This window comes from Lepisma saccharinum, chromosome 27 (genome assembly GCF_977018435.1).
Source record: "Lepisma saccharinum chromosome 27, izLepSacc3.1, whole genome shotgun sequence".
Taxonomy (NCBI): Eukaryota; Metazoa; Arthropoda; class Insecta; order Zygentoma; family Lepismatidae; genus Lepisma; species Lepisma saccharinum.
Window position 1 is genome coordinate 14,491,892 of NC_139255.1, and position 25,039 is coordinate 14,516,930.

The 25,039-nt window shown below is 36.3% G+C and overlaps 1 protein-coding gene across 1 annotated transcript in view; it reads right to left on the minus strand.

Moving 5' to 3' along the window:
• LOC145980150 (dipeptidase 1-like) overlaps positions 1–25,039 on the minus strand; it is a 279,360-nt gene that overhangs the window by 138,443 nt on the left and 115,878 nt on the right. The window contains exon 2 of the mRNA XM_083113193.1: positions 13,919–14,042. Coding sequence (XP_082969319.1) covers positions 13,919–14,042 — 124 coding nt within the window. The remainder of the gene's footprint in view (positions 1–13,918; positions 14,043–25,039) is intronic.

The following is a 25,039-nucleotide window of genomic DNA, read 5'->3' on the forward strand; positions in this document are numbered from 1 at the left end:
CAAGGAACAAAATATCTGTTTCAAAATACAAACAGAACGTCAAACAACAAAATGGCTGTTTCAATGGACAAAAATAACTTCAAACAAGTATGATTGTTAAGAGAACTAAACCAAATGGTTTATGTAAACAGTCACTTTGTAGGTGTAACTAAACTTTGTTTAACCGTACGAAATATTGTGGAACCAAATATATTTTGCCAATGCAACTAATCCGTTCTCTCCGTGTACTATAAGTTTAATAAGCTTTTGAGGCACAAGTATTCACCAAAATTATGTTATTTTTCGGGCTTTACTCTTTTGTCCTTTTTTTGTTGGAAGAAGTTTTGATTGTCTGCACTGGGTAAAGTGGAACAGGTTATTTTTTTTCTTGCTTACTGGTCAGAAGGTGTCTACCGGGTACTTTCTCGTCCAATCTCCTTATAGTGCCATCATTGACCCAACTAAAATACGTGCGAACCCTAATTTTGGCACAGTTCATATCCAATATGCCATGACCATCATATTGCCAGGCATCCAATTGAAATAACGTGTTTTAAATTCACACGAAATGGACACAGACATACAGTCAAAAATATTATATGATGAACATGCTGTGGCGTGCATTACTGTCTACTATAAAGAGGGCAGCAAATGTTTCATAGGAAACCGAATTATGCCCGGAATTGGCGTTTTCAAGCAACTAGCCTACCGATTGTAAGCTTTCTACTACCTGTTCACACCCCTTCTGACCAAACTTTATCTTTGCTCAACAACGGAATGTAGCGTCATTGTGTGTTTCGTTAGTCCTGTGCCAATGCGTAGAAGAAATAACTTTCTGTTGACGTGTACAATAAACCTCGATTATTAGTGCATGACTTTATACTTGTTAGAAATGTTCTTGTGATGAATAAGGTTTGATGTAACAAGCTGTCCACCTATGATTGCTGGTTGATCAATGTACGAAATACCTTAAAATCATACAGAGTAAATTGTTAATCTGCTGAATTAGCCGAAAACTGTTTGTTGAACAATGCTTGGATATTTGTCCCTGACAGAAAATTGAATTGTGTGACACTGCACTTTCAATTTACGTCCACTTACACTTTAGGAAATGAGGAAATTATTTCCCAATAATTCAATTTGATCCATTAATAGTAACTACAACGTCAAGATTCAGTTTTTAAGAAAATTGTGGACAAGAAGCAAAGTTAATTTGTGATTGCAATGCACTTTAATTTGTATGCTCTCAACAACTATACCACACTCGTCTCTACTTGCATTTGTATTTTTGTAGCTTTAAGTGACTTTCTGCTACATTTTACTGATCATTACTATGAGGATGAGATGCAATTGATGAAGGTATACTGACGTAGAAAACCCATGCTCAGTCCGGGACTCGAACCTGGACTGCTAGATCGAAAAGTCCAACACTTCCTGCGTTCGGTCTAATGAAATCGATTTGCTTGCATTGGTGTATTTTACTTCGCTTCTCTGCAACTTTAGGATAATCACGAAGATGAGGAAATTCAATTAATAAAGGGACACTCATCAAATACGGCAATGTCATGCGGGGATTCAAACCCGGAACCGCTGGCGTCGTCTCGTCATGTGTTAACCACTTTGCCAAGAAGGTCTGGAGTCTTAATAATGAAATCAGGTTCGGACTCTTGAGACATTCAAATATGGAACTCTTGGAAAAGTAGTAGTAGACGAGAAGTTAACACGTGAGTAGTAAATCGTTACCATATTGTGTAATAGGCGATGGATGTAAACATACAGGAATAATGTTGCTTATATTGCAAATGATATTAACGTTGTTTTTTAAAAATAACTATTTGCCAATAAATGAATTTACATGAAATAAAGAATAAAGTTAAGTAAATAAATTTGTGCACACGAGTCGTTTCCGATCAATATTCTTATGGAAAAAAACCAGTGAAATAGTGTTTTCTGAAGCTCAGCACACATTCTTCATTCAATCATTTAAAAATATGTTTACGTACATATATACACAAACAAGAAACATGGGCTACCCATAAGGTCGGCGGGGAGAGGGTAAAATGAAATGGGTCATGTTCAGAATGCTCAACCAAGCTCAGAAAATTTTCATTGGAATAATAACATAGCAATCAACTTAACATGGAATATAACCACTAGCCAAATCATTAAAGATAATATAAAATTTCAACGTATAATTCATTTAGACGTCGTAGATCCAAATAATGCTGTGATTACAAAAAAAATGTTTGCACATCGCATCAGAACCCCGAAGGGTCCCTGGTAAAACATAATCCAATCAATCAGTTGATCATTTATACTTATTTTCATTGTTAACCTACAGAGGTACAAATGCCAGTATAATAATAATAATATTTATAATAATAATAATAATAATAATAATAATAATAACAATAATTTCATTTCAGCCTCCTAGCTCCACTTTTTTGGGTAAGGCTCAATACTTATCAGCATCCCCTCGTAGCACTGTCATTTGCTTAAGATAGGTAACGAAATTCCAATACATCTTCAGCATAAACTCCAATTCCATTGACATTTATGCTGTAACTTAAGCCTGAAATTTGCCAAATACGCAGACAATTGGATGTGAGAAGACTTTGATCCACTAGTAAAATTCTAATTTGTTTTAAGTTAACAAAATTGTACAATTAAATTCTATTTCGTCAAAATCCTCTTGATGACGACAAATAAAATGTCAAATAGTACACGCAAGCTGGAAATTCTAAATTTGTAAATTATTGTTAGATGTTGTTCATATTCGACTAAATGCTAATATAAACAATTGAATATTTTAAAAACAAGGTCCTCTCGCTTCATGTGGAAAATTGGAAAAATTGCATGGGCTTCGAACAGCTAATATATTGTCCTGCCCTTTACGTCCACACTGAAAGATCTGCCGAAATATAGGAATATATATCGTACGTATACAAAGAGAGAGGATCTTTTCATTCACATTCTTTATTATACAGGTGGCTCAGTGCCTTGAATGTTATGAGAAAAGGTTTTTGATCAATGGTTACAGTAGGATATTTTCTCAGGGAGGCAGAGTAAGATTTCACATCTTGGCCTTCAGTCATATACTTCACCGATTATGATTATTATTAATTATTAGTATTTTACATATCATGCAAAATACTTAGGATTTGTTGACAAGTTCAGACTTGAGTTCACTTTAAATAGAAACTGAATTCGACTTTGTAACTCTCCATAAACATATATATATTTTTTAAACGAATAGTTTCTTTTTGTGTTTCTGTACTTTTTCACGATGCACAGATATCAAACAGACTTAATGTACTCTCCTCTATGGTACCCCCAACGGCGAAAGAAACAGTAGGCGACTTGTCCACCACAATTTTCATTCGGCCTGTATTACACAATGTGATGACAATGAATTGAAATAATGACGTCAATAAACAGAGAACAATGCTTGCTTCGAACCAACATAGTTTCATTCGTTAACACAACCCAGGATGTAGAATAAAAAAGTAATGAAAATAGTGGTGGACAATTTGCCTACCATTATATTTGCTGTTGACTGTACCTGATACCTGCATTTTTTGAAAGGAACACAAGAACAAGCAATTCAAAATGAATTGTAATGGTCAGATCCCGACCAGTCTAAAAATTTCGAACGATCATATTTTGTGTTTAATTTTTGCTATTTCCTGCACTACTTTGAAAATTTCTAGAAATTAACAGTTGTTATCCAGAAGTGCAAGAACAATCACATGAAGGAGGAAATTGTATGTGGAATTCAAGGTTTTCCCCCACGTTCATTGAAATTTAAATCACTGAAGGGAACCTTTAAATGTATTACAAGAAATACATTTTAAAGTGCAAAGGGGACAATACTTAGTCCACCCAAAGTTGAGTTTCAAATACTTAGACTCAGTGGCGGCGATTAGGGGGCGAGAGGGAGCAGGTGCCGTCCACCCTCACTTCTCACTTTTATGTCACATTTGCCCCCGCAGTATGCTAAACCTCATCTACCAAGGGAATGGAAACTGCTATTGCAGTTTGGCACATTGACCCCAGTTTTGGAACCCAATCACCGCCACTGCTTAGAATTTGATCATTTCTACTCCCCCATTACTCTGAGATTTCTGGAAAAAGTTAATGTATTTCTATTTGCTCTCTTATTCTTCATCTTTCTTGCATATTTTCTTGATTCCGTCTTCCATATTCTTTATAAAATTTCTTTTTGACCCCTCACTCACATTACTTATTTTGTGACAGAAGACTCCAGCTGCACACTTTTTCGGATGCCAAGTGGTCTCAATTTCCTTTACTCTCTCCCATTTCATCATTATATCTAGGAAACTTATCATCTCTTCCTCTTCTGTTTCACATTCTAGTGATATCCCTCGTGCTTCAACTTCTATTTCTTTGACAAATATCTCCAGCTGCCTACTTGCTCACCTCCATATGCCGAAACAATCGTCCACATATCTGCAAAACATAATTACCTTTTCCTCTCCTTCTTCGATCACTTTCTTCTCCCATTCGTTCATAAACCAATTCTGCTAACACTGGGCTAGAGCTAGAGCCTATATTTAAGCCTTCCCCATTTTCATTATGTTATCACCCACTCTGCAATAACCATTATCCCGAACAGTTTGCAGTGCTTTCACTAAGCGTTCACCTTCAATTATCCTATTAGTTCTTCTCCTGTCTTCTTCCTTGTGAATATTCGTCTGAAAGACCTTGTTAGAGGGTCCAAACGTTATGTTTCTATGTATATTTTTATACTATAAAAGTTTGGCTTGGTCAGTATTTCCATGTTTTATTAACATAGAAACAAGGCTTAACAGTGTTACCATGATTATCTAACTATCAAAACAGATTTTGTCCTACATGAATAATTGTTAAGTATACAGGTATGAAAATTGTATATAGATATACAGAATATGGAAATTACAGATCCATGTAATTCAAAAATACATAAATAGTAGTAGTAGCAATAGTAATGAAATAATAATAACAACAACAACAAAAATAAAAAAAACAATAATAATAGCACTAATAATAATAATAATAATAATAATAATAATAATAATAATAATAATAATAATAATAATAATAATAATAAAAAAAGTTTCTGTGACTCTGCCCCTCTCGAGAAAATAATCCTGCGGGCCCGTTGATCTACTGTTGTATTTGATTCCATAATTGATACCATAAAATAGCGAGAGCTATAATTTTTTCTCGAAGCTGCTGTATTCTAATTTTATGTAACTAAAAACACTATATGGCAATGCTGGGATAGTTATTAAGTCAAGGGTTCTATAAATGAAAGTAAGTTAAAAATTAAATTGATTTAGAAGCAGTAAATTAATATAAATTGTATTTAAAAAAAAAAGATGGAAAATAATATATGAGATATAAATAACGATTGTATTTGTTAATTTTCCTCTGTGTTTCAATTGTGACATACTTGGGAAAACAAATATAATAGTTCTATTGAGTGATTCGCATGAACAATAGAAAATGTTTTAAATTATTACTTCACATCTTTCAGAGTAATAGTCATCATTCATAGAGAATAGCTAGTAGGAAATCGGAATATCCCAGAAAGAAAAGGGAAAGTACAGTGCTCTCATTTTGGGCCTGGGCCTAGATAAGAGGCGGTAAGTTATGGCCAGGATTTTTCACACGTGACGTCCCGGTAATTTTAAGCAAATATCATTAACACGCAGATAAATTTATTGATTTCTTGATTGATTTGCTTTATTTTATTTCGCTTTTTGTGTCACTTTAGGCTAATTTGCGAAAAATGGAGATGAGTGATGGCATGATGAAGTTGATGAATGGACAATCACAAACATCTTTGCCCAGGCTAGGATTCGAACCCGGGACCTCTGCCGTCTTAACGCGATGTGCTAGCCTCTCCACCAGGGGGGGGGGAGGGGGCGGACTATTATATTTATATTGCATTACGAGTACTAATCTGTGTTATAGCAACTCTTGTAACACAGCCGGCCTTAGTGCAGAAGAGGTTATCACAGCGTGCTACGACGGCAGGGGTCCCGGGTTCGAATCCTGGCCTAGCAAGTGAGAGTCCCTTCACCAATTTCATGGCATGATCACTCAACCTCACTTTGTGATTAGCCAAAAGTGGCAGAAAAGCGAAGCAAAATAAACGAAATCAAGAAATCTTGTAACACATATTATTACTCGTTATGCAGTCTACATAAAAATGTACGAGTATGTATGTACAGGGAGGTTATTGCAGCATGCCACCGCTTCAGCATCGGCCGCTTGCCGGCCCATTCATGCAACAGGTGCCGGCAAATTGCGTAACAGATAGCCCGTAACAGAAACCGCTTGTTTTGTAATGTTTCCACTTTTCACAATTACAGTTACAATTACAATTGAAATAAGCACGTACCTTGTCGCACGGATGCAGGAAAAGGTGTCCTCCCAAATACAAATATTTCCGGCACCTTATTTCTGACATCTAATCTTAGATTAGACATCGCTACTTTATCCTCAGTTGACAGAAAGGGAAGACAGCATCCCGGCGCATAAAGCAAACCGAAAGCGTAAAATGATATTTAAAAGTAATAATAATGATGATCACTAACCTCCTGTGTTATAAGAGATGTTGAAAATGACTTCCTTCAACAGCAATACAACACGTTTCTTAGGTTCAAGAGATCCTGTCTATCGTAATCCCTGACCACTTTTCTGCAAGAATTCGTTTTCACGTAATTATCGTACATAAAAACTCTATGTTCAAGACTATATTTGTTTAACGACATAAGTAATGAATGAATAACAATTAACACACAATAAAGCACTAGCACACCAACTCAATAACACAGTATAAACAAAACGCGTACTGATAAACGCGAACAGAAGTGAACATGAATGAGCGTAGACTCACTGTCTGGTAGCCGACAGTGTTGCTAACCATTTTTCGGCAATGTCCCTACAGACGTAGTCAAAATGTCCCTACAACTGACCAAATGTCCCTACGCCAAGTAAAGTGACTAAAAAAAAAACACCTCATGAGCATGCAAACAGAAGATAAAATATACACATTTACTTACCAAATCTTTCTGCTCGGTGCTTCCACAATTAATGAAGGAGCGAATTTACAATACAGGACCTCTCCCCGATTTTTTGTAATATTTCGCATACTCACTAATTGAGGCCTCCTAATCACGAATTTGAAGTTAAAATTTGGGGGGTCACGTGTAGAAATTGCAAAATAAGTGACATTGAGTGGTCCGCGATCGGCACGATTGCTTATTATTTACCGGAAGATTTTGTGTTTCCAATACTTAAAAAACGAAATATACATTCCTGATATTACTACGACCCCAAATTTTAACTATGTTTGCCTATCCTAACCTAACCTAACCGTACCTGAATGGTTCGTGGGGCTATCCGTCAATGGTTTGTTGGGCTACCCGTGCATGTTTTTTTCGAGCCCAAATTTTAACTATGTTTGCCTAACCTAACTTAACCTAAACTTACCGAGAATGGTCAGTGGGGCTATTCCTGAATGGTTTTGCGGTAATTGTGATTACGAACCGATAAAAAATATTATTTTCGTAGCACTTTAACGGCAAACGTTCATCATCGAAGGCCATTTTCGTATCCTGCAATTTTATGATTGATGTACTGTTGCCAAATTTACCTGTAATCAAATCAGTTCTTCTACATCGTGATTGTCGCTGTCACATGTAAGCACGTTCTTTGGGCAATATACTGAAATCCATAAGTTTATTAATTAGCCCACAGCCATCCTCCTGCACACTCCACCTAACAATCTGTACAACATTAACAACTTTTTTACTGTTCTCTTCCGCCATTCTTACACGATCCATGCTCTCCAAGTATGAAATCAACAGTGTGGCAACGCTGTAGACAGCGTAACTAATTTTAATTTGTTCATATCAACAAATATGGCTACCATACTTGTATACGGAGAATCATTGCGAGAATTGAAAAGCTTATTTTACAACTTCTACACGTTAATGAACATTTTTTCCCCCTCACCCCAACATGTTAACTTGAGATAAATAATCACGAATAATTATTTCGTGAGTATAAGACGTAGCATAGAAATTACAGAAGGGTCCGGTATTGTAAATTCTTGCCTTAATGAATAATAGGGGTGTGCTGGACAGAATTTTTTGGGTCGGGACGGGATCGGGACGGTAATTTTTTTAAATCCCGACATTCGGGACTGAAAAATTTGCAATTTCCCGACCAAGTCGGAAAATTTTCTGGACGGGAAATGTTCGAAATTTCCCGAAGCACTGGAAATCTCGAATTTTACAAGTCATTTTCACTTTAAGTGATTGTTTTTGCATTTCTAGAATAAAAACTTACAACTTTCGATAAGTTCCAGAAACTTACAAGGCAGAAAACGTCGAGAATTAACGACTTTTTAAAGTAAAGAATCCAGCACACCCCTAATGAATAACGTTGAGTCGTTTACTGTTGATTATGTTATTTGAAGTCATACATGCTGCTGCTGTGAAGAGATAGATGTTGGTTGGTGATGCTGTATTTCCTGCATTCTTTAACAATTTTGGTCCCATTTTATTTCCCTTTTTTGTTTTTGTATCACTTAACATTGAAAATATTCTTTCCGTTTCCGCGTTAGAATGCGGCAATGTTAGCACTATTTTCGCGAGAGTGGAAATGTTTTCAAAAAGGAACTTGCCTTGAAAGTTTTTGGTAACCGATAACATGTTCCAAAATTCTGATGGAGATCTGTTAGTTAGTTCTTTTTTCTCCTCCTCGCTAAAGTATCCAGATAAACTAATTCATAAAATGTAATTTACCAAGATTGAAAAAAGTACCTACGTTTTCCCTCATTTGGCAAAATCTGTCCCTACGTTCCTACGCGGGCGAAATTTAGTGAAAAGTCCCTATGCGTAGGGACATGTCCCTACGGTTGGCATCACTGCCGACACGTGCAGTATGAAGCGCCATCTCGCGGCTGACAACTCACCCAACCCCCGATAAGCTGCAGGCGCTGTCGCGACAACTGAGAATAAAGTAGCGATGACTAATCTAAGATTAGACGTCAGAAATAAGGTGCCAGAAATATTTGTATTTGGGAGGACACCTTTTCCTGCATCCGTGCGACAAGGTACGTGCTTATTTCAATTGTAATTGTAACTGTAATTGTGAAAAGTGGAAACATTACAAAACAAGCGGTTTCTGTTACGGGCTATCTGTTACGCAATTTGCCGGCACCTGTTGCATGAATGGGCCGGCAAGCGGCCGATGCTGAAGCGGTGGCATGCTGCAATAACCTCCCGTTATGTGTGAATGTATGTTTGTTCCGGCATAACTCTCGAACGCCTGGAGCGATATCAACCAAACTTGGTACACATATCACTTGCAATCTGTAAATGAATACTGTCGGGGTAAGACACCCCTGGTACTCCTAGGGTGGGGGTGGGAAGGGGTGACATGTAAAAATAATCGAAAACGGCCGATATTAAAGGTAAATCCATGATTTGCGGTGCCGCTAAGATGAACAGTGACACTAACAATGCCGTTCAACTCCAAGACACCCCTGGCATCCCCTGGGGTGGGGGTTGTAAGAAAGTTACGTGTAATACGACTGATATTAGTTTGTAATACATAGTTTTCTGGGTCGCTAAGATGAATAGTGACATTCCCAATTCCGTTGAACTCCAAAGCACCCCTGACACCCCTAGGGGTGTGGGTGGAAAGTAGATGACATGTAAAACGACTGATATTAGTGTGGGTTTTCGGGGTCGCCAAGGTGACTAGTGACACTCCCAATATCGTTCGACTCCAAGTTCATTTTACACTATGGTTAGAATTCATATTTATCTTGTTTACTAGAAGATTGGGCGAAATAAATACCCGGGCAACGCCAGGTTATCAACTAGTATAAATATAATTGCATGCTAAAGATACTTTAATTTCCACGAAAGGGTCTGGAAAATGAATAATAATTTATCATTTATTTATTTATTTATTTTATTTAATTATTATTATTATTATTATTATTATTATTATTATTATTATTATTTTTGCGAAAATTTAAAATCGCCATATCTTTGTTTCTAATTGAGGTAGGAGGATGGTTGATAGCTCGTTGGACTCGGAATAAAGTCCTCTTTCCAATTCTAGAATACAAATTAGGGGTTTCCATTTAGAGTTTTACATTTTTGTAACTAATCATAAATATTGTAAACGTAGCAACACTCAATAAAAAATGAACTTAGGATTATTTGTTTACTATCATTCCACATACAGCCCGAATGTCATTTTTCTCTATTGCAGATACTCACCTCCAACATGTCAAAAACGCCCCACATATTTGGAGAAAACCAATGTTGGGGGTACAGTAGACGTTTAGCTACGACTAAAGGGTACAATGAGAACAAAGTTTGAGACCCTCTGATGTACAAGATTCCCTTGCTTTATAACAGAACTCTCCTCTTAAGATAGTTCCATAAACTACGACAATCTCAATGAAGAGAAAGAGAGAGAGAAAGAATCGCCTGAGCAATCGGTCTTCAATTTTTCACTTAAGTATAACTAAAATGATCATTTTGTTAGATCGTCATTTTCCGATCATAACTATACATAGTTGGTAATTTGATTAGTTCGCAGATTAGAAATAAAAGTAATTAAGTTTAGTTGCTATATTCTCTCCGTCAATGTCCCTATGAGCTTTCTCACTCATATCAAACCTGTATTTACTTAAGTTAGAATCTTGAATTATAGTAAATATATGTTTTGCCCAGAGAATCGTATTGAAGCTACATACGTATCTATAAAAGAAATGTACTGTCTGATTGGATTAAGTTGTTCCATTTTGTGTACTGAAAATCCTTTTTCTTTTCGAGCATTAAGGATCTCGGATGGGCCCAGGTTCTTTGGTAGAAGTACAGCTCCGTAAGGCGGTTGTACCACCAACATTTCGTTTATGACGATATCTTTCTTGATGTTGAAAGTTCCGACTATGTGTCGATGAAAGCTGTTGAACTATCCTAATAAAATGTCATGAAATGGTCTACAGCACGAGCAATACGTGAACTTGTCTTCTGAAAATAGCGTTTCCAAGTTATTGTTAACAGCATCTATAAGTCTGTAGTACACAGACAGTCCCTTCCCAGTACTCTAACACAATGTTTGGTATTGTCTCTTGGTACTCTTGCTCTGGTGGTTACTAACGCAGCGAACTCCTTGAATCTGGATGCATCTTCTAGTTTTCCATTTGATAAGCTCTTGGGTATTTGGGAGGGCTGATGTCTGGTTCTGGAGAGGATTAGACCCCTAGCTCCTACTAAAGCACGCCCTTGCTTGTCATTCTGAATAAAGGTAAATAGTATTGACGTCATTATCCTTACCTAATGAAGGAAACCAATTATATCCACCTTGGATGGATAGGAAATCAATAATGACCGTTACGTATACAAAAATACCGATTTTTAAAGAAATGGGGTTAGGCGTTTTCTTTATCTGGGCGGTATGGACGGTCGATATGCATCTAACTATAAATAAATTTACTTTAAAAGATCACGTTCACGAGAAAAGTGACGTATGATCTGACGTCACGTCTATTCAATGTTCTTGCTAGGCCTCTCTCGGGGCACTTACGATAGACGTTACCCTTTCATGAACGCGTTAAGTGCAAAGGTCTTTCCACGGATAATCGATTTGGTTGTTTGTGTTGTTGGAAGTTCAAGAGTGAAGCCAGTCATAACCCACAATTAGATCGCAGCATTCGTTTGTAACTAATTACGTGCTTGTATAACCTTGAGGTCGCCATAAACACATCGCGAATGACATATGGATTGGATAATTGCTACTTCTCCCAAACAATAACTCAGAATCACGATAGATTTGTAAATCCTTGGCTTGGTAATCTGATGAAACAGTGGCGTGAACAGGATTTTCGTTTGAGTATGTAGATAGAGGATATGGCTTTTATTTAACCTTGCTTACCAAAGGGGAGGAAAGGGGTGCTGTCAGCCCAACCATCTTTATTTTTTATATTTTTGAACTGTGAAATTTTTTGTAAAAAATTGAATATCAATTACGTCGTACCCTTCGGTGCTCTCAATATTTCTGTACTATTTATGTTTCTAAAAAAAATAATGTAATGTAAATAAAAGGCAAAATGCACTAGATGGGCCTATCAAGCACCATCTTTGAATGCCTGTCATTCGAGATACTCATACCAGTGATGTTGGTAAACAATTTGCTGGATAAAATGGTAGTTTTTGTAATTATTATAATTCATAAACAAATTCGCCTCTATAAGCAAAAAAGCATTGATGAAAATTTATTGTTTTTTCCAATTTTTTGTGTATGGTAAAATATATGTGCGTGGGACTCAAATAATGTGTTATTATATTCCTTATAAATTACGGTATTTTTTTAAATATTATAATTAATAAATAACCGTCATATGTGATAGAAAAGGAAGCACTGATTCAGCAAAAAAATTGGTTTCTTCAATTTTTATGAAAAAAAAGTCTGGGCCTGTGAGTATGTAAGTTTCTCGTAAGGCACGGGTAACCCAGGGATAAACAGCCAGTTCAATATCTTGCTTTTTCTGCATGCGTTCCTATTATATTTATAAAAATTGAGTCAATGTTGTAGCGAGTAACGTCTCCACCCACCAAGTCTCCATTTGGCTCGTCACTGGATGTATCTATATTTGGTTATACTATAGTTTTCAAAGGCTATTGTGTATTGTATCAACTCTTTATGTCATTTATGTCATATGCAAGCAAGTCATTTGCAAACTGTCATTAAAACAAAAATTATAGTATTCCTTAACCTTAGTAACCTTCTTTGGAATTAGATTATCTTTACAAAATAAGAAAGCATTGCGGTACGAGATTAACGAAACGTAATTCTACTTAATATCTAGCCGGCCCCCGTAGCGGAGTGGTTAGTGCATTCCGCTACGACGCCAGGGGTTCCGGGTTCGAATCCCGGCCTGGGCATCGATGTTTGTGAATGTCCATTCCTTCATTTCATTATATCATCACTCATCCCCATCTTCGAAAATTTGCCAAAAGTGACAAAAAAGCGAAGTTAAATACAGCAAATACTAAGCTTCTATACTGTGTAATAGATGTAATAATTTAAACTTGTGTCCACAGCTAACTATACATTTTTCTACAATATATACAAGAGAAAATTAAGCCTTGGTGCCATTTTGCAATACGTGCCATGAGGCGGGGACAGGAGGGAATCAGAATATATTTCCTTACTAATACATTAATTTAGCTGATTCCAAGTTACCTTTGCCACTAAGTGCACCATACTAAATCCGTAATATTAAGAAAAGGAAGAATTGGATTGGTAGTTGATTAAGTAAGGTGTTCATAAATGCTAAGAAAAAGAGAGGTTCAGTAATATGATAGTAGCAGACACGCTGTTATAACTAAATATGTTATGAGGATTTTGACATGATTTGGGGGATGGGCACCCCTGTTTACATAATGACCCCAAACATGGCGACTGTGCTTATCCTGACGCCACATAAATCCCACCTATTGACAGATATGTACAGATTCATAAGATTGTGAATAAATGTATTACTTGAATATTTGAATAGGATTGGTTCTTGGGAAAACGAGACAAAAAGGATTATTATAACTGTACAGACTAACCATAGAAAATTTAAGTTTTAGACAATTCCGAACAATGTAAGTATAACTAAATAATTGAATCATTTATCACTTACTTACTGATAATAGTCCTCAGTATCCACATACATTTTCCCATTTTTTAATGAAAATAATATTGAATGTCTGGGTACTTGGGTTTATGGACAAATGAACGCAGTGCTTCTATCTTGCGACTCCTTGTGCGACACGTATAAGCAATTAGAAGAAGGGGGTGGATAACTTCATAAAGATAAATTGCTATCGGAATATCCTAGAATGCTTACCTTCCGGGGAGAGGTGGGGATTCTCCCGGCAGCCGGCCGAATGTAGACGAAGGTCATGAAGGTCAGAGGAGGTCAACAACAACTTGCATTGTTGGCAGCAACAAACGATTTTGATTCGACACATCTGAAAGAAAGAACGCCATTTTGTCAAAAACACTCTTTAGAGGCGTCAACACATTATATTAATCCACCATGTATCTAGTCAAGCCACATGTACAGCAAGAAGTAAAAGCATTTATTCTCTTTATTGGATTTTTATACTATGAAACAGGTCTAAAAAACTAATTGGATTCTTTAATGTGGTTTTGGAAACATATGTATTGTTATTTCGTAACTGCACCTTCTTTTAAAGGCAACTTTAAAAAGATAAACAAGGACGTTTCTCACCGACCATTGCGACCCACCGGTCTCTGTGGTACAGTAGGATCCATGATATTAACGTGAAATTGTTCATTAACTTGCTCGTGCAATTTATTTGACCCAACACGTTTCAAGAATTAACATAAAACTGAAAACAAGCTATTGACAACATCTGCACCAGCAAGCATAAAAATCCATTACTTAAAAACGCATAGCCTGTAAAAGAAAAATTAATAAAAATAGTCATGAATAATTTGCACGGTAATAATCATGGATTTGTAGGATACAAGGAAGATTTATTTTCCAACTAAACTTAAACGTTGTTTTACATGAATTTAAGTTACACATACAAAAAGCATGTAGGATTTCTACCTTTCCTTAGAGAGATAAAATTCAACCTGTCTGCTTTGAGACTACTTAGTGGATGGTATATTTATTCAATATGAATGGTAAAAGGGCAAGGTAGTGTAATCTAACACGATACTCAGCTAAATACGTTTGTAGAAATTCTGTACAGAAATGTCTACGTTTGTTAAATACCCAATTCCTAGTCAATTATACAGGGTGTCATTTTAATGGCGCCAACGGACCACGGAAACGTATAGAGGACATCAAAACAAACAACTTTTCTCAGTAACATTTTTCTCGTTGGCGAATCGTTTCGGCGATACAGTCGTTCAAAAAAGCTCGTTTTGCCGCCTGAATACTGGCAACCACACACAACATTTAATTACATTTGTGACGTCATATCCCGTCGTGAAGCGATGCGTTCCAGGGTTGCCAGGAACACACATATTCTATGAAAATGACATAGCTACAATCAGCCACATTATGTACCATAAAACAAAACGAGATAACACCTTCTGTAACCTAACAGGAAGTAAACAAACGATACGAAATATGGTAGAAAGAAAATGGAATTCAAATGGAAGTAGTCAAATCGAATTGTCTTAGCTTACATATCAAATATTTGCAAATCTAGTTATCAAGTTTGTATCTACAATTTAGTCTATCCACTTCGTCCTTCTGATACTAGTTGTCTGTGACACACTGAACAGATGACAAAATAGAAATGAAAGAACTCAAGATTCCAAAGGTAAGCAACACATAATATAATGCATATTCAGGGCATTATGAGGCAAGTGACAAACATGGTTGAGAATACAGGGATATAAATGGTAGTAAAACAAACTCTCCGACGACTGTGTTTATCTACGCACCGGATACACATGTAATAGTTTGCAACTCTGAACAGGGCAGTATATTCGCTAGTGATTCATCATTAGATTGTTACTGTGGATGTACGTGTTTTAGCCGTAATATAACAACATGAACCTCAGATACTTCCGTTATCAACACAAAAGTACCACAAGGCATCTGGACACAAACCTGTAGATATCAACCTTGCAACGAGATTTGCAAATATAATTGACATGTAGCTGGGCGTAAACAGCCACATGTAAGTTGTAAGTACAATAAAATTTATTGTTGTGGATATTTGACATGTAGGCTGAGAAAAAATCCGATAATGACACTTCATTTTGAATACGTTTTTTACCATTTCTCATATCGTTGGTTCACTTCCCCCTTCCCCTGAGATGACTGCTGATCTTCTGGCTGGTAGGCTATGGTGTTCAGTTTACTATCCGCGTTTCTCGCTTCGTTTTACAGCTAATAATGTGGTTGGTAGTTTGTCATTTTTCACAAAATTTGTGTGTTCCTTGTAACACTGCCGTGCGCTGTTTCGCCGCAGGAAATGACGTCACAGATACGATCAAATGTTGGGTTGGGTTGCCAGCATCCAGGCGGCAAAACGGTCTTTTTTGAACGTCTGTAGCGTCGAATTGACGCACCAACGAGAAAAATGTTACTGAGAAAAGTTGTTTGTTTTGATGTCCTCTACACGAATCTGTGGTCCGTGGGCGCCATTACGATGCTTCACATATGGCAGAACACATTTTTCACAGCACAAGGCCTAATCGCAAAACTAATCACCACTGAATTCCTAAACATGCTAGGAATGGCAAAGAGGGAAACATTCACATAAGCTTCAAATTCTCCTAAATTTTGGTTCAGAAAGTAAAATAAAGCAATACTAAATCGAAACGTGTTTATAACAAAACTTAGTCCTTGGTCCCTGGTTCGTTACCACAGGTTAGTCAATAACCAACTTTGAGAGTAGCGAAATGCGTCACAATCGTCCATGAAAGTCTAAAATCTATACAACAGTTTATTAAAAAGTTTCAATTGCTTGAATATGCACGTAGCGCAGTACTACGCAAAATGTAATAGCTACAAATATTCTTTAGAGTGTATATCGCTTGAATTTTTGTGATCGTTTTATGAGTTAGTCTCTGGTCAAAAACTTATGACAAACCTTTACAAGGCAGATCCCATTAATTGTCCATCATTTTAGGTTTGATAGTTTTCGTTCAAACCGTTTGGGGCGCTAGTCACTTCTTAGTTACTGAACATCTATAGGTTAGTTAATAAGCACAAAAATGCGTGATCTACTAGCATTGACGTCACTACCGTTGGCTACTATATGAAAGGTATTCTGTTCTATCCTTGCATTTTAAATCACAAACTGCTCAATTATTCCTAACAACAACGTAAACTTATTCTAATAGTAGCTACAGAATGTCTTGTTTTAGAGATATCATTTTAAGGACATTGTTGCCTAGAGGAAGGTTGCAGTGTTGGGTCAACTTTTGTTTTAACCTGGTTTGGCCACGACAAATTAGTTCATATTTCCTACTGACATTTTTCAGTGAAGAGTTAAAGATTTTGAAGCATTTGACTTTGAAGGGGAGCAAACAAATTTCCAATGATGGTGGCAGATAAATATTTTGAGCAATTTTCTGATTGTTATTGATGGATTGATTTGGTTTATTTTACTTTGTCTAATTGCGAAGATAAGGAATAGTGATGATATAACGAAATCGATAAAGGAAAATTCGCAAAGAACATCAAAGTCCAGTCCGGGATTAGAACCCAGAACCTCTCGCGTCACAGGACGCTGTGCTAACCAATCCTCCATAGAGGTGGACACTGATCATTATTGATTAAGACTTTCATGTATGACAGGTATATGAGTGTGTATGATATGTCAAGGTAGTGACAAGAAACCTCTGAGTTTAGCAATGGGGCATCTATTACACAATTATTAGTGCCATTCCATGTGAAAGTGAACAAACAAAGGTAATTTCATTTTATTCAAAGTATCACTTATGTATGAACTTATAAAGGAAAACTATGCAGAATTTGGAATTATTAATACAAACATTAGTTTCATGGTTTTTAAATAACATTATTTCAAACCTATTATTTTTCAAGTAGAAGTGTGACTTTATGTGTGATGTCTGCACTTAATTTGGTTTTATTACCATAAGAAAACTAAATTAATTCTAATTCGTTTCATTGTCTAATTGATTGTTTCTATATCTTATGCTCTAAAGTATCACACTTCATTTCTGAAACAAACCTTAGTTTGAGAAATCTAAGAATTTTAATCAGGTTCATAACCTTGGCATTGTTACTTAATGCTGCAAAGTAAATATTGTGAATGGTGTCACACCCGTCACAAAATTCGTCACACCAATCACAGGCAAAATATGTTTATAAAAATGTTTGTAGTAATGTTTTTAGAAACAAACAGCATCTAAATGTTGAGTAAAGTTTGCTTTGTGAAAATGAAAAAAAATTGTTTCAGAACACCCATATATTTCTGAGAGTTTTCTGAAAGACAGAGCCAAGTCCTAAAGTCAAGTCTGAGAAGTACGTATCACGCCCGTCACAATTACAAAAAATGTATTTGCTGTAGCTGATGATTAAAATGAGGGAGAAATATTCTTAAATTAATAATTTCATCAAGGAAAATGAAATGTCATAAAATTACAGAGTTAAATATTTGAAGGTGCTAAGAAAATTATTAAAGAATGAATGTAAATTTATCTGAGGCAGACTTTTCATTGTTAGTATTTCCTATGTACATTTTTCATTTAGACCCACTACTATAACAATATATTTTCTCATAATATGCATTTTTGTTCATTTATAACATTTTGTATCTCTCTACACTTTCTTTCAGTAATTTCCGGTTTGTAAAAATGGTAATATACCTATTCTGCTTAAAGTAAGTCTGAGATAATATATATTCTTTTAAAGACAATGCTCTTAATTAAGTGGTGAACACAGAGAAGACAGCACGACGTGCAAAAGTTTTTCACTGTTCTGGTGCAGTATCAAAATGTACAAACTTTGCGCCTGCAATGCAGCTAGTAAATAGCTTCAGCTACTAATTCGTGTAATTGAAAAGCATTCCCAAAATGCTGCACGTGACCCATGTCCACTTGTTCCAAAAATTTGCTGTCCGCACCAGCGGTACGGACATTTTCCTCTAGTTCCAATCGTTCAGTTTTTTTTTCTCGTTTTTTGTTTCCATATGGGTTTTCATAGTCGCTATCTCGTCTCCTTCCAACGATTTGTTAATTGACGGCAGTCACGTCGTAAAAATGCAATAATCACTCGATTTCAACTCTCGCCACTCTAGTAATGTTCTCACAGAGTTTACGCTCTTCAAAATAGCATCCTGTTGTCGAGTGGACATTTTTTAAAGTTCAGATCATAGATGAAATTTAATATTATATCTCAAATGACGTGCTCCCCGATAGTGCAGTGGTTTAGTAGTAGTCTTGTAATCAATGAGTCCCAGGTTCGATACCCGATGGAGGCACAATGTGGTTCGGATCCTAGTATAAACTGTAGGTCCAGTCCCGATTAGCCTTATTGTGCATAAAGTGGACTTCAAACTCTTAATACCAAAAGGCAAAAATGAAATTCCATTAAAATTCCACGATATGAGAAAGATGTGGTATTTGAAAATATCCACAAGTTAGGTCAATCGTCGAAAAGAATTTTGCGCCTCTCAACCTAGGCAAAAGTTCAGATATAGGTTCAACCTGTGTCATGGGTGAAATTACATGTTCATTCAGCTTCCTAAAATCAGCAACAGGACGCCACAATCCACCTGCCTTTGGAACTATGTGGAGAGGGTTCCGGTATGGAGAAGTACTTTCATGAATTACTCCCCACATTTCCATTTCTTTAATTCTTTCTCCATATCATCTCGCCTAGCGAATGGAATAGGGTACGAAGATGCCACTATAGGTTCATTCGTATCTAGCTCTATGTCATAAGATTCCACCTTGGCTGCCTTTGGTTTGTCCGAAAACACATCTTGATACTTCAGTAATAAATTAAATAAATTATCAGCAACTCCAGCTTCACAATATTCGTTGCCATAAACTTTCTGATGGATATCTTCTTCAGAAGTCAGATAAACAGAATCATTAACGTGAGAAGATTCAAATGTCAAAGTTTAACAAGATTCAATTACGGAATTTTGCGAGCAAGCATTATTTGTGGAACTCGGAACAAAAGGAGCTGATACTTCCTTACCACTTGAATGAATTATTTGTTGAATATAATTTGTTGAATTATTTATTGAATATAATTATAGCTTTGTACTGCAACAAAAATGGTGCTCCCAAGATCAAATCGGCATGTAATTGTTTAACTACATATAAACCCACGTGGAAAATTCATCTTCCAACTGCATAATGACATATTTAAAACCTACAACTTTTATACGTTGCTCACCAGCGAAACAAGCCAACTGAATTCCTTCTATTGGTTCCAGCTTTATACTTGGCAATAAAGAACTTAGAGTGATCCAAACCTTGTAATCCAACAAATTACATTGACTACCAGTGTCAATTAAAATAATTAAGAAACAAGTCACAAATTCTTCCCTGTATTTCTGGTGCTTCAAGTAAAGGTGTAGGAGTTTCTTTATCTGTAATAGTCCACTCAGGCTCTGAATCAAACCACTCCAGCAAAAATGCAACAGGTAAACAGGCTTCTGTTGATAACGTCAGAATATTAACGCTAAATATTTAACTCTATTAAGTCACCGAGACAAGACTTACACGAGTAGATCATTTGACAGGTAGTAAGGCTCCATGTTGTCATCCTTTGGCAGGGCGAATGGGAGCGAATTTCCCCGCCATAGTTGTTTAATGTTCTCGGAGGGCTCCCACTAGTAACATTAGTTACTGAGGAACATTCTTGATTTAAACTAATGTCATTGCAATTCATTCCATTTCGGAAATTTCCATTGTTCCTTGCTGAAATCTCTGAGTTAGTGTTAATGGAGTCACCTCGTAATTCTGTATTGGTCGGACTTTGAAATCTTCTATTCCTGTTGTATCTAGGTGCATCTGTATTATTGCCATTACTAGCGTTCCTTTTAGTGTTTGTTCTTCAATTGTTATTATGAAAGTACAAACTTCGATCGTTACCTTGTCGCCTATAGCTCTCTTGGTTAACTCCAGATTGTCTATAGTTTTTTCTAGGATTCCTAGCAGCTGGTTGGCCCATAAGTCTCTCTGAAGCTACTGTTTGGGTAGATGAATCACTGGATGATTTATTTTTCATAGACACTTGCCTTACAAAATGTCTAGATTTTTCGAACCTATTCGAGTTGTACTCCCCACTTATATAATCACCAGGTAGGGACAAAGATTTGGTTTTGTCACTAGAATATAAGTCTATTGTCCTGAGTTTTTGTGTTTATTGTTTAAGGTTGGAAATTTCGTGACAACCCACATTCTTAGAAACTGTTTCTGGCAATTGCTTCAGAATTACTCTTATTATCTCAGCTTGTTTAGGCTTTTCTACAAGGTTGCAATAAGATGAATATACCTACAATGCGTACGCTTCTAATGATAAACCAGAAGATGTGTTGTATTTACGAGAACGCAAAACTGTCAGTTGGCTTTCTAACAAATCATTCGAAGCAAATTGTTCAAGAAACTTGCACACAAAATCATCATATGATGAGAAATTCCGTCTTTCACTATTGAACCAATAAGCTGCAGTATTGTAGAAACATTTCTGAATAACTTTCAGGTGATATTGTGAAGATACACCAATCAAATTTAACATTGTTAACACGTGGTAACTGGCTTAGCTCATTTACACGAATAACTTTACCTGGGCATTCTCCATATGGGTTTCTTGCAGAAATATTTGTATTACATTCTGCACGCGCAGGTTTACAAAACTGGTTTGATTCAAAATTTGGAGACTGAGAATTCTTAGAAGCAATGTTAATTGGATCATTCAAAATGTCATTTCTGGGAATGTAATTTTGATTACAAAACATCGGACTCATTGAAGTTGTAGCATTTGTAAAACCAGCCACAGTATATAATGGCTTCTCACATGAAGGTGTATGCTGAAAACACATTTGTGAAATTGGATTATTTGAATAAGCTTTCGTTGTACAACACTGAGTTTCATTATGAAAACTGGCATTCAGAGACTTCCAGAACCATAATGGTTAGTAGAACAAGGTTCATTGTAATGCATTCTATATGTATTCTCCGAAAGTGCGAAGTCCCTATTGGCCAACGGATGTGTAGTGAAATGAGCAGGTGATTCGTCACGTGATGGAGGATCCCACAAATAAGATGTATTGGAAAGCCTATAGGTAAAATCAGTTCCTAATGAAGTAGCGTTCTGACCAGATTTACCTTTAGTAATTGCAGTTACATCAATATCAGATGAATCATAACCCGAAGAACCAACACCACGTTTGTCACTTCGAGCACTAGCCCGAAATTTAACGTTTCGTGATCTTCGATTTGAATTTGCATTATTTGTTTTACAAGGCACATGCTCAGTTTGTTTACTATTTCCATCCTCTTCCCTCAGTTCTCGTCTTCCATTCAAAGTTTCTTTAGCAACACTGTTGCTGATGCCATTGCCTTGTTCCAAGGAAATAACCCTATCTCTAAGGTCATTTACCAAGGTTTCAGAGCTACATGTAGCAGTCTGAACTACCTTCATTCTATCTAATTCCGCATTTAATGTTTCAAAACTAACCTCATGTTGAGTAAATTTCTCCATAATTTCCTCATTGCAGACTTCCAACCTTGCCAACTTTCCGTCATGACTCTTCATTTGTTCTTGAATAACTGAAACTTCGACATGTATTGTAATAATACCTTCATCCAATTTACACCTCAACTCACTGCTAACATTTTGACAAGTTTGGGCAACATCTTGTAACGAATGTTCAATATGATCAAGCCGGCCGTTAAACCTAACATTATGCTGCTGTAATTCATTTCGAATGGCTTGAAACTTCTCATCCAGATTTTCATTATTTTGTTGCAATTCCCTTTTTAACATTTCATTATTTTGTTGCATATCCTTTTGCAACTCCTTTTGCAACATTTCATTATTTTGTTGCATATCCTTTTGCAACTCCTTTTGCAACATTTCATTATTTTGTTGCATATCCTTTTGCAACTCCTTTTGCAACATTTCATTATTTTGTTCCAATTCACAGCGAATGTTCTGTTGCAACTTTTCTTGAAGATTTTCATTATTTTGCTGCAAACTTTGGTAACCGTAATTTGAAATGCAGCAATAATCTTGTCCAAGTTTGGATTCACTGTACTTGTATATGATTTTAACAAAAAAGGATCAAAATCTGGTTTATAAGATTTACAAAAATAGCTTTCATTAGAAGAGCTAAATATTACCCAGTGCATTCCAGTCAAACCTCTGCACTCCAAATGTTCCCATTTATTGCAGTTATTGCACTTCACAAGACGGGAATCTGCTTCAATGTTACTGCAACAAATAATATTCTTCATTGGTTCAGCATTTTCTTCAATAGTTTCATTTTCCCTGAAACTATCGACGACATCGGATCTTAAGAAAACTCCCGTTCTTAACTTGTAAGAATGTTGCTTCCGATCCATTATTTAAAGTAATCAGAAGATAACTTCCATACTATATATTCACGAATCCTGGCTGAAGGTCGCCATAATTGTTGCTGTTAGTTTTGTATTAGCAACTATTACAAATATATTATTTGTTTTATGACTGAAAATACAGAAATCTACTTACGAATTGGTATATATTACACTATATCCCATAATACATAATTCGAACAGTAACAGTGATAATGAAATGTCTTTCTTCTTATCAAAGATTTTTATCATTAATACAACTTCATTGTGAATGTTGTAAAAAGATGACAGTCACAAAACACAAAATCAATCAATCAATCAATTGACAGGCACCCATGGCGAAGTGGTGCGTGTATACCACCGAGAAACCAGAGGTCCACTGTCGAGTTCGAAAAATACAAGCAAGCAATAGAATTTCCAAAAAATGTGCAGTTGTGCCACTTTTGGAGTGATCTCAAATATAGCCTAAAGAAAAAAACTTGGACTGCATCGAATGGAACCTATGGCAGACCCCAACCAGTCATGCCAAATGGACAAAATTTTGTTGCAACATATTTTATTAAATGTGTGTGTAATATTCATAAAACGAATTGCAAAATTCAAAATTTTTAGTTTTTGTGTTGTTGTGGCTGCATGTAATTAATTTTGTTGGCTAGTTACGGAATTATAGGTAAGTGAAATATAAATTTAAGTAGTTTTAAATTTTTGTTGTAGCTTTCTATCCTAATTGGCAATATACAATATATAATTGTATATCATTGCCTTCATTGCGAGTCAAACACGTTTGTCATCTCTCTGCCAACAACTGATTTTCAGCGAGAAAGAAGTCATGATTCTTTGATACGATGAAATAGTTAACTGCGCCTCTATTTGTCAGCAGAAAGTATTATTTTTGCCAGAAAGTGATCAAGATTGCGAAAGAGGTAATAATTAGTGGGAGAAAAGTCAAGGGTGTATGGTGGGTGATCAAGGGTTTAATACTGCAAATAACTGAGGGTCTGTACATTTTTTTTGAACAAAGTGTGGCTTGGCATTGTCATGCAACATGACGTCACCTTATCTGTTGACCACTGATGGATGCCTGCGGAGAAGTCGACGATGCATTTTATACAGTTCAGCATTGTAATCATTCACAGTGACAGTCTAGACAAGACGGAGGAACACATGATGGGTCACTCTAACAGTAGACCACCAAACAAGCAGCAAGGTCCTTAGTAGGTGGAGAGCTGGTATTGGACAGCTCCCTTCACGCTGATCACCATCCATACATTGTTCCATGTCCTTTTTTCGTCAGACGTGACAATTTGGTGCATAATCTCCATAGTTTGTTACTTTAGAGTAAGAGAATTGCAAACTTTTAGTGTAAATTTATGTGTCCAACGGTTCCACCTGACCGATGACTCTGAGGCTCCGAACAACTGTGGTATGATACATACCAAGTTTGTCTCTTAATGCAAAACCACTTTGCCCCAGGACTACTTCGACTATACCTCCAGGAGCTCATCTGAAAAAATTGTCGGTCGGTTGCCACGGAGCTCATTCTCCAGTGTGACAATACCAAACTAAATTTCACATACGCTGACGTACGGTGAATTCATATAAGATGAATAAGATTATATTAATAATATATATAATAATGTTTTTCGCCCTAAGTAGAATGCTCCAGTTTAAACTGATACACGAAAAGCACTTACAGATGTGTTGTTCTTCTTTCAATTTGACACGGTCCTGTTCAACAGCGTTACATCTACTGACAATTTGGGTAAAACATTGAGTTGTTCTTTTTTACTTCGCTTCTCTGCCCCTTTTGGCTAATTGCGAAGATAGGTCTCAGGGACCCCTGGCCTCGTATCGTAATATGATAACAACTAAGTCACGGAATCTGGCAGACTGTGTAACAAAGTCTGTCTGTGATATTGCACATGCAAATTTT